General features: G+C 31.5%; 1 protein-coding gene across 1 annotated transcript; it reads left to right on the forward strand.

The window, feature by feature from the left end:
* Window positions 1–5: 5 nt before the first annotated feature.
* On the forward strand, window positions 6–3,657 carry LOC132732745 (parkin coregulated gene protein-like). Its single transcript, XM_060719247.1, has 5 exons — window positions 6–262; window positions 1,712–1,846; window positions 2,151–2,322; window positions 2,809–2,958; window positions 3,354–3,657. Exons 1-5 carry the CDS (start codon window positions 140–142, stop codon window positions 3,512–3,514), a joined length of 741 nt encoding a protein of 246 aa, XP_060575230.1. The 5' UTR covers window positions 6–139; the 3' UTR covers window positions 3,515–3,657.
* Window positions 3,658–11,628: the final 7,971 nt, after the last annotated feature.

Consider the following 11,628-nt stretch of genomic DNA (forward strand, 5'->3'; position numbering starts at 1 on the left):
GTACTCGATCATCCGGGCTATTCTCATTTGGTTGCTTGACTACACCAAACAGTTGTAACTTCCATGTTGTTTACAATTCCGATATAACTTAGTTTTAGTGGAAAATCTCTTTAAATAAATTAAAGATAAGTAAGTAAAGATGTCGACGGCAGTGCAACAATGCAAAGGCAAAAAAGATTTCGGTTATTCTAAAGTGAAATCACCAGAACAAGTATTGAAAGGATTCACAATTCAATCAGTTCAAAAACATGCACAGGGAAAGGTATAATTGTTTTTGATTTTTAGTTTGTTTAACAATGGCGTTTATACTTACATATACTTATTATTCATGCAGAAATACTTGTCAGTTTTGTAGAAATATACATATTTCAATAACTACTGAAATTCTGTCCTTAATAATTAAGGTATTGGACAGATCTTTACATTGCTGTGGCAGTAACTTGTGAAGGTTCAACATATTCAACCAGATCTATTTCATTTATTCTTACCATCAACAATTTTTCATATCTGAAAACCTACATTTGTAGATATTAATGGATATCATATCCTATTAGAGAATACATCGGGTTTCGTGGACATTTTGTTCTTCATTTTCATTAAAAGTTGACCGTTGTCCATACTTTCATTATTTTTTTTCACAAGCTGTTTAAAGTTTATGATGTCTCAGTATTTATTAGCTGGGTTTATGATAATTTTATCGTTATTTAGGATTTTATTTTAATTTGGTGTAAAAGATAGATTCTTACATGTTTCATAATATTCCCCTATCACACAGATAGGGCACTGCCACAGTCAAATGCATTATTATATGATCATATATGCACAACATACGTATATATACATCATTATGATGTCAGATACATGTATGACATCAATAAACCAGATGGTGTCAGGAAAATTGCTTGTACGCTCAATGTAGTTCAACATATTTTCATCCAGTCTCTTTATATGAACATGTTAGAATGGCAATAGATAATAATTTTTCCTACATTATAGTATAATAATGCACAGTTTTTTATCTTTCAAAAGCTTTGTGATTAATCACTCAAGCCTATCGACCTTTATGATAATATTTCTATGCATTTGAACTTAAACAGTGCATATTTCTACAACAATGCACTGGAATTGATATTTATTTCCTAAGCTTATCATTAATATGTATACTGTTCGAATGATTTTACACTGAACTTGTTAAAAATGGTTATTAACGTTCCCATCCTTGAATTTTTGTAAAATTGCTCCCATGATTAGTTATAGATGTTGAAATGGCTTGTGAGATTCTCTTTTGACTTCCACAATCCACAAAATTTTAATTTAAATCCTGTCAAATAAACTAATTAAAAATCCTTTGGTACATATTAAAATGATTTTTGTTAATATTTATTACTTAAAATTCATTGATTTACTAAAAAGACAATGATAACTTAATAATTATGGTCAATTTCAAAGTAAAATGTAGAATTTAATGTAAATTCTTACTAATTAAAAGAAAGATTCCTTGCATTAAATCTGTTAAAAGTGCTGTTGTGACAGTTAAATGAATTGATAATCTGCCCTTTGAGACAGATAATTTGATTGAATGGTATTCGATCTCAAGTTTTAAAAATAATTAAAAAGAAGTTAATTTCATTAGTTAATTTAAAAAGTTTGTAGTGTTTAGATAGAAGAAAAATGAGTTTCTTATTTAAAATCCATTATATTTATATTATAGATTGAGAATCCACCAAAAGCTGGAGCTTTCTCAGAAAGAGAGACGACTAAAACTGCCTTCAGAAAGTTTTATGAAAGAGGAGATTTCCCAATAGCACTTGAACACGATACAAAGGGAAACAAAATTGCATGGAAGGTTTGTCATCAAGACATTTATTATTTCACGTATATGTCCATAGAAATGTTAGTCATTATTCAATGGACATTAGTTAAAGACTTATTATTGCAACTGAATTTGAATCTGCAAGTTTTAGCACATAAATCATGATTGTATCTCTTTTTTTCTATTTCTTTTTTTGGTCATTGATATCACTTAGAAATATCACAGATATACAGTCTTCTTCTTTTTTTATTCTTGGTGACTAGTTTACCATTACTGACTTGTTTAAAAACTGGTTTAGAACTTTAGATAATTGCAATTGAAAATATTTCTTATACAGGTTGAAATTGAAAAGTTAGATTATCATCATTATCTGCCCCTGTTCTTTGATGGACTCTGTGAAACGGTACACCCTTATGAGTTCTTTGCCAGACAAGGAGTTCACGATATGTTGGAGCACGGAGGTTCAAAAATCCTGCCAGTCATTCCACAGCTTATCATTCCTATCAAAAGTAAGTCAAAATATGTTGTTATTTTGTTGTTGTTGCTGTTAACCTCAATCAATACTAAATATATTTAAGATCTTCTGTGAAATTGGCACAACTTAGTGACCAAACCTTTTTTTATGAATTTTTAAAAAGAAACTGTAGCTGTAATATGTGAAGAATACTTTCAATGGGTTTCATTCATGCTTTAGATTAAATAAAAGACAAAAGATGTACTAATGATTTCTATTACAAAGGGAGATAATTATAAAGAATTTCTTACCTTTGTTAAAGGTATATCAGTAATATTTATGGGTATATTCTATTGCTACCATCAGGCTAAGGGTTTAATTTTACCTGAAATTTGTTGTAATTCATTTACTCATCGAGATGCATGAACATTTAGACCATTCTCTAGTCTGCAAGTGCGCATATTTATTTTCAATTTGCTTTACTGTAGTGTAAAAATGACTGTTTACACCCACATAACATATTTCCCTTTCCTTATTACAGATGCTCTGAACAGTAGAAAAGAGAATGTTATATGCACAACACTAAAAGTGTTGCAACATTTGGTAATATCAGCAGATATGGTTGGAGAGGCCCTGGTTCCATATTACAGACAAATCCTGCCCATCCTCAATATCTTCAAAAATAAGAACTGTAAGTGTCATAAAGCATATTTTAATACCATATCCTCCACAGCTTCAATTGTCTTTTTGATTTTATTGTAATTACAGGATTATGTTTGTTTTTCTCGCTCAAATTTTAGTGTTAAGCAGTGTATTTTATGTTTTCATTAGTAGTGATATGAAACTGAGAAAAAGATAAACAACATGTACGTTTGTATAATCATGCACAACCAATTTTATATAGCTAATCTTTCTTGGTATGAGTTATCCACTCATGAAGAATGAAAATAAATTTGAAGAAACAAAAGGTCATATCCTTTTGAATAAGTAATTGAAATCACAAATTTGGCTAATATTGTCTGTTGATGTATTAGCTAAGTGTACTAGTGCATGGACTGAAAAAAAATGTTATTTTCTTTCTTACAGTGAATTCAGGTGATGGAATCGATTACAGCCAACAAAAAAGACAAAATATTGGTGACCTTATTCAGGAAACGCTAGAAGCCTTTGAGAAACATGGCGGTGAAGATGCTTTCATAAACATTAAATACATGGTTCCTACATATGAATCTTGTATGTTAAATTGAGAATGACAACAATCTTATAGACAATAATTTCCTTTGAAGAAACATTTTTTTCCTCTCCATTTTTTTGGCCTGAATAAAGAATTAATATGTTATTACTAAAGTAATTTTTTTTCCCCGAAGAAAAGAGAACAACTAAAATTCAATCATGCGTTTGTTATTTGTTAGTAACATCCGGTTCTACAGGTGGTATTTTATCTTTAAATGAGTGAAGCATTATTTTTAAACTGGCCAAAAAAAACAAACAAACCCAAAGTATTGTTATGTGTAATAACTATTTAGAATAAGAATATTTTTATTTATCTTTTAAGATTATTTTTTATATATATTTCTGCTCATTTGAACAAATCGCAGCCATGAAGTGTTTTATATACAAGATGTATGTTTATCAGCCAAATTCAAAGTGAATGGATTACTAAATTACTGGAGTTTTGAATGCTTTTTGAAATAGATTTACGGTGAAATAATACACAGTTACATTTCCAGTGTGTGATTATTTTGAAATGTGTTGACTGTATTCTTTACATAGGCTGGTAAACTGAAACGGCTATTTATTTTTATTGTTTCTAAACACATGTTTTTTGTACTGATCACTATTGTTTAATGTATAGTGTTTTCATCTTCTTCATGTATATATGTTGGATGCAGTTGATAGAGAATGGACTGCTTGAATGAGTGCATTTATTCTATTTTTATCATATAAAATAATTGACTTGTTACTATGCGCACCGGAAAAAGAGTACGGGAAATGCACAAAATCAGATGATATCCTAAAAAATCTTTCTTTCATGTGATGGGCAGATTAGCGTGAATTGTAGTTAGCACTACATGTATGGAAGTTAGTAAGACATCATAAAAAGAGATTTGTACATAAAAATTAAGTGTGTAAAGATCTACAAACTTATCTGTGATAACTGTGTAAATGTGAATTTTATGTTACACATTTGTTAATTGACTATGTTTTTGCTGCATATTGTTTTTTTTTACATTTTAAAAATTGGGATTACCACTTTTGATATGAAACAATTTAAAAAATTTAATTTTCAATAACGGTCTTAATTATGGGGGTTAAAATAAAAAAATACCATCTTATTTTTTTGAGTTTTTCTTTTTAATTTTTAATGTTTAAAAAAGTTTTTTTTAAAAAAAGGGGAAAAAATTTTACACATGTTTGTTTTGGTAAAACCAAAGTTCTCAGAGGGTTTTTTACTTTAAGATTTGGATTATTTTAAAAACTGCGCAAAAAACCCTTGTTTGGAAAAATTTTAGATTAACCATTTTTTTTCCAGATATTTATTAATTTTTCAAAAAATGACCAAATTAAAAATACAATGTTTTTCACCAAATAAAAAATGAAATAAATTTAATTAAATGTTTTTAAATTTAAAACGGGGTATTTTCTTTTGATTTTTAAAATTTTCCATTTTAAATGCTCACTTGATTTAAGGTTTAAATTTTTTTGTCTGATCACAAGTTGTAAGGCATCCCGTATTTTTTCTTTTAAAACGCTTATTTTTATTCTTTTTTTCAAAAATATTTCAATCAAGAAAATACATAAACGAGACAAAATTTTCAGTTTGGGAGATAAATTTTATTTTTTAACATTTTCACCTGGTGGTGTCAAAAGGATTTGTTTTTTGGGTCCTCCTTCGGTGGGGGAAAAAATATTACATAAGGGTTTGTTAAATTTTCAAAAATAATTTTTAAAAAAAAAAAATTGATTATTGTTAATTTTTATCAATTTGACCCAAATTACTAAATAATAATTTTATCTTTATCGAAAAAATTTCATGTAAAAATGTATTTGTGTTTGGGAGGGGCGGGTAAATTGACCCCCCCCGGGTTTTTAAATTAGCTTTCAAAAATTTTTTTTCCCCCCTAATTTTTCCCCAAATCTTTTTTCTCTTAGATAAGGCCCTTTCAAAATTGTAAATGAAAAAAATAGGAAACGATATATAAATTGAAAATTTAATTAAATGGGTTAAAACTTTATGTCAAACTTTTTCTAAAAAAAATGGATAATTTCGGTAAACCCATAGAGGCCTCTTTTTAAGAGGGTTTATATATGTTTTGACTGTGGGATTTTAAATTTCCTATTTTTTTTTGGAGCTAATTTGACTTAAAATTAAAATTTTTTGGGATGGGAAAATAAAAAATAATTTAAAAAAAAAATTGATTTTTTAGGGGACTGCTTGTTTTGCCGTATAGGTCTTTGGACCTCAGTGGAGCTCCTTTAATAAGAAATAAATATATAATATTATAGTCACGAAGATCATAGGCATAAGCGATTTTAACAAAGCATCCTCAAAGCTTTGTGGAGAAAGAGTGGTGCAGGGGTAGAGCATTGGACTCCTAATCCTTAGGTTGTAGGTTGAAATCCCACTTGTAGTGAGATTCTCCTTTAACTTCAGCAACCCACAATGTTGGCTCAAATATGGCACCCGAAGCAGTAATTTTTTGTGATTTTAACCCCATGTTGATACCAAAAAAAGGGGATTTTTGCCTTTAATAGGAAATAAGAAAAAAAACCGGGGTTTGCACTATCATATGATAGTGCAAGAAAAATGAATATGCAGTTAAACAATGAATAGAAAAAATGTTTAGCGGTGAAGTAATTTTCTAGAGATGTGATTTTATGTGACAGTCAACCTTTACTAAGTTTTTGTGTATATATATGTCATGACTGCTTGAAAGCTAAGTCTTTGTTGAAGAAGAAAAACTGGGACAGTATTTGACATTGAAATCGAACTCTGGTAACAGCCTACTGTATTATATAACTGCATATCTGAATAATTCATAATTTCAAGATATACAATCATGTATAAATGGAAATATAACATTTATGAAATTATAAGTTCATTTTCTGAAATAGTTTTGCTTTTAAGCTTGATAAGCTATTGTAAATTTGCAAATAGTTTTGGTTGTCATATTGTGGTGATTTATCATGTATCAGAGGTCTATGTTACTCAGGAATTTAATTACAAGGACATCAATTTGTATACCTGAAAATTTGAAACTATAATGATATATACTAGTATAGTGCTATGTAAACTTACTGGCCTTATATTTATAATATCTAATCAGACAGGTCTTTTGAAAAGAACAGTTCATGTCAGCGCAATACAATAACATTTTGCTGAATGTTTAATGGAATATAAATTGTATGTCTGTCTGTCTGTCTGTGTTCAATCAACCTGTTGAAATGAAAAGTGATATGTAAAACGAATACATTCAAAGGTTTGAAATGTGCATGCTCAGCAACTTTATATATTCTGTCAAGGACTAAAATTGTTCATATAAAATGATTTTAACTTTATAATATTTCCTCTATTGGTCCATATCTGTCTGAAAATTAACTAATTGTCTTGTGATCATTAGAATCATTGTGTAGACACTTGGTTAAGACACACAAAAAAGATACTTTGCTCAAACAACAAAACTTACCAGTCATAAATCATTGAAGATCTATGTCTAAACGTTTTTGCAGCAAAAATTTATTTGCCACTTTCTCCCTAAGATCATTTAAGCTGATTAGGAATATATTATATCTAAAATTTCTTTTAAAAAGTTCAGGGATATATTGCTTTAACATTATAAGTCCATGGAACTACTCTTAAATAGATAATTCAATGACTTTAATGGAAAATATGATTGTACTATGTAATTGTGAATATTTGCCACATTGATTAAGGAAGCTAGGAAAAGTTTAAGTTGCTGTTAATATCCCTTATAATCCCAAAATGCAATTATGTTTGCCACCACCATATATTTAGGCTAGCCAGTTTGTCCATGCAGTATGACCAGGTTCTATATTGCTAGCTGATTAATTTCAGTATTTGAAATTACCTGCAACAAATATTATAGGGTGTTGTGTTTAAATGAACTAAGATTTTAAGAAAGGTAAAATATTCACAATTTGATAAATAATTTGCATGTTATATGCAATTAATGACTGTTTTTGCAGTATTTATCACCATATTTCTACCGAGTATAAACACAGTAAGGGCTATTTTTTAAATATTCTGACCTATTTTGGGAAATTCTCGTAGATTAAAGTGCAGTTTTTCAGTATGTAAATAATACTTTCTTTGTTCACTTGACAATATTTTATTTACTTTTTAATACATTTTTAAAAAATTCATGAAAATTACCATGAACCTGGAGGCATGCTGCTTTAAGTGACAGTGAGTAGAAGTGCAGGTTGACCTGTCACTAAACACATGTTTAATAATTATTTTTGTCACACCAACTAAGAGTTAAAAAGACTTATGCCCAGAGTTGTTCAACAATGAAAAAAGTTAATAAAAACATACACCGATACAATATTCTTATCTGCAAACCTTAAGCCTTCTCTTAGGGTTAACAAAGTGGATTATTCCTTGCCACCATGACAGTATAAACAAATTATTATTTTTAATAGCTTCATTTATTGCTGGAAAGAAAGCATGCCAACTTTTTCTTTTTACTATTTTTCAGGACGTTGTATTTGTAAATATTGAATAATGAAAATAAAAAGTATAACAATAAAAATGTTTTTTTTTCTTCATTAAAGTACTGCATAACTGATTTAAATAAACTAACCATATACATGTAATATTCATTTTTGGAATTAAATATTTAATGTCAATATTTTTTTTTAAGTTTTTTTTTCTTTCTCGTGAATAGGCACTTAAGAGAAGTCTATAAAAGTTGATAGCTTGTAAATATATCGGTTTCACAGTTAACAGTTCTCAATCACAGAGTTATAACAGTTTATGTCATATGTATTATTATCTTTACCTTGACAGCATTGACCGCATTTCAGTCGTAATATCTATACTGTAATAAACATACTAATTTAACTACTTTCACAGTTTTAGTTTTTTAACAATGCATACATTTTTTTTGTATGATTAACTGATATTATTGATTCAATGTTATTTTTGATAACAAATTAAAGCGTAAATTTTTTACTTTTAATATAATTGATTGGGTTTGAAGTCAGGATTACTTTCCTGCTGCCCAGGCTAATTTACTATATGTTTCTTCTTATACACTATTCTAAGATTCAAACCCACAGCAGCTATGGATGAGTGATTAAAATGGATATGTTTACTCTTTTAGCAACAGGATTCAGAGGTTGAATCACATTTTAATAGTAGAAAGATTTAAACCTCTAATGTTCCAGTAAAATATTAACAAATATTGGCAGACTAAAATTAATATTCATATTATTGAAAAACTAATTTCCTATTACAGAAGTACACCCCCAGACTTATGCTTATCTTTTTTATAAAAAAATTATAAAGTGCTTAAAATAGTAACTAAAATGCCATCAAGTGAACAAATATATTTAACAGAACTAGTACTTTAAGCCAGCATAAAATTACAGCATTTACAGTTCACATGAATTACACAAAATAATTAACCCTTTTCCCCATCAGTTACAGGGTAGATTTTTTGTGATAAAATTGTAAATTCAGTCATTTTTAATAATTACATAAAATGCTATACCAATTGTTGACATTTACACCTTTTTTTATATTTCTGAATTCATTTTCCTAAAAGTTGATTTTCTATAATTTTGGTTTTAGATGCATTTACTAGTATAATGCGCGAGTTTTAACATACTGTCCATGAGTTTTAACAGTCTGTCCACTATACAACTCTCATTGTAGCTAATAAAAGGGAAATGGCTATTAAGCTACGTGTTTATTTTTGGAAAGATTTTGGAAGATTTCAATAACCACCTTTCATTAACCTTTCTTATCATGGTTTATTATACCAGGTAGAAAGATTGATCAGTAACTGCTGGTTTATTAAATAGCAATAGCTGTCAAATAAATCAACATCATTTATATATTACAGACTTAAGTAAGACCGGATAACTTTATAAATTTCACATCCAGCCATTTAAAAAATCATTGAAGTCAATATTATTTTAAACAAACTTATGTACATTGATTATGATCAAAAAACATTAATCTGATTCCAGTCCATTCCTGGTGTGATATTCTGCAACAGGGTAATGATCCCAGTCCGGGGTAAGATCCTAAACACTGGTAAGATCCCAGTCAGGGGTAAGATCCTTAACACTGGTAAGATCCCAGTCAGGGGCAAGATCCCAAACACTGTTAAGATCCCAGTCAGGGGTAAGATCCTTAACACTAGTAAGATCCCAGTCAGGGGCAAGATCCTAAACACTGGTAAGATCCCAGTCAGGGGTAAGATCCTGAACACTGGTAAGATCTCAGTCAGGGGTAAGATCCTTAACACTGTTAAGATCCCAGTCAGGGGTAAGATCCTTAACACTGGTAAGATCCCAGTCAGGGGCAAGATCCTAAACACTGGTAAGATCCCAGTCAGGGGTAAGATCCTTAACACTGTTAAGATCTCAGTCAGGGGTAAGATCCAAAACCTCTGGTCACTGGTAAGATCCCAGTCAGTGGTAAGATCCCAGTCAGGAGTAAGATCCTAAACACTGTTAAGATCCCAGTCAGGGGTAAGATCCAAAACTCTAGTCAGTGGTAAGATCCCAGTCAGTGGTAAGATCCCAGTCAGGGGTAAGATCCTAAACACTGTTAAGATCCCAGTCAGGGGTAAGATCCTAAACACTGTTAAGATCCCAGTCAGGGGTAAGATCCTAAACACTGGTAAGATCCCAGTCAGGGGTAAGATCCTTAACACTGTTAAGACCTAGTCAGGGGTAAGATCCAAAACTCTGGTCACTGGTAAGATCCCAGTCAGGGGTAAGATCCTAAACACTGTTAAGATCCCAGTCAGGGGTAAGATCCTTAACACTGTTAAGATCCCAGTCAGGGGTAAGATCCTAAACACTGGTAAGATCCCAGTCAGGGGTAAGATCCTTAACACTGTTAAGATCTCAGTCAGGGGTAAGATCCTTAACACTGGTAAGATCTCAGTCAGGGGTAAGATCCTTAACACTGTTAAGATCCCAGTCAGGGGTAAGATCCTAAACACTGTTAAGATCCCAGTCAGGGGTAAGATCCTTAACACTGGTAAGATCTCAGTCATGGGTAAGATCCTTAACACTGTTAAGATCCCAGTCAGGGGTAAGATCCAAAACTCTGGTCACTGGTAAGATCCCAGTCACTGGTAAGATCCTAAACACTGGTAAGATCTCAGTCAGGGGTAAGATCCTTATAACAGTGTTTATATCCTAAACACTGTTAAGATCCCAGTCAGGGGTAAGATCCTTAACACTGTTAAGATCCCAGTCAGGGGTAAGATCCTAAACACTGTTAAGATCAAAGTCAGGGGTAAGATCATTAACACTAGTAAGATCCCAGTCAGGGGTAAGATCCTAAACACTGGTAAGATCTCAGTCAGGGGTAAGATCCTTAACACTGTTAAGATCCCAGTCAGGGGTAAGATCCTAAACAATGTTAAGATCTCAGTCAGGGGTAAGATCCTTAACACTGTTAAGATCTCAGTCAGGGGTAAGATCCTAAACAATGTTAAGATCCCAGTCAGGGGTAAGATCCTTAACACTAGTAAGATCCCAGTCAGGGGTAAGATCCTAAACACTGTTAAGATCTCAGTCAGGGGTAAGATCCTTAACACTGTTAAGATCCCAGTCAGGGGCAAGATCCTAAACACTGTTAAGATCTCAGTCAGGGGTAAGATCCTGAACACTGGTAAGATCTCAGTCAGGGGTAAGATCCTTAACACTGTTAAGATCCCAGTCAGGGGTAAGATCCTTAACACTAGTAAGATCCCAGTCAGGGGCAAGATCCTAAACCACTGGTAAGATCCCAGTCAGGGGTAAGATCCTTAACACTGTTAAGATCTCAGTCAGGGGTAAGATCCAAAACTCTGGTCACTGGTAAGATCCCAGTCAGTGGTAAGACCCCAGTCAGGGGTAAGATCCTAAATACTGTTAAGATCCTAGTCAGGGGTAAGATCCAAAACTCTGGTCAGTGGTAAGATCCCAGTCAGGGGTAAGATCCTAAACACTGTTAAGATCCCAGTCAGGGGTAAGATCCTAAACACTGGTAAGATCCCAGTCAGGGGTAAGATCCTTAACACTGTTAAGATCCCAGTCAGGGGTAAGATCCAAAACTCTGGTAACTGGTAAGATCCCAGTCAGGGGTAAGATCCTAAACACTGTTAAGATC

This window comes from Ruditapes philippinarum, unplaced genomic scaffold (genome assembly GCF_026571515.1).
Source record: "Ruditapes philippinarum isolate M1 unplaced genomic scaffold, ASM2657151v2 ctg2927_1_1_1_1, whole genome shotgun sequence".
Taxonomy (NCBI): Eukaryota; Metazoa; Mollusca; class Bivalvia; order Venerida; family Veneridae; genus Ruditapes; species Ruditapes philippinarum.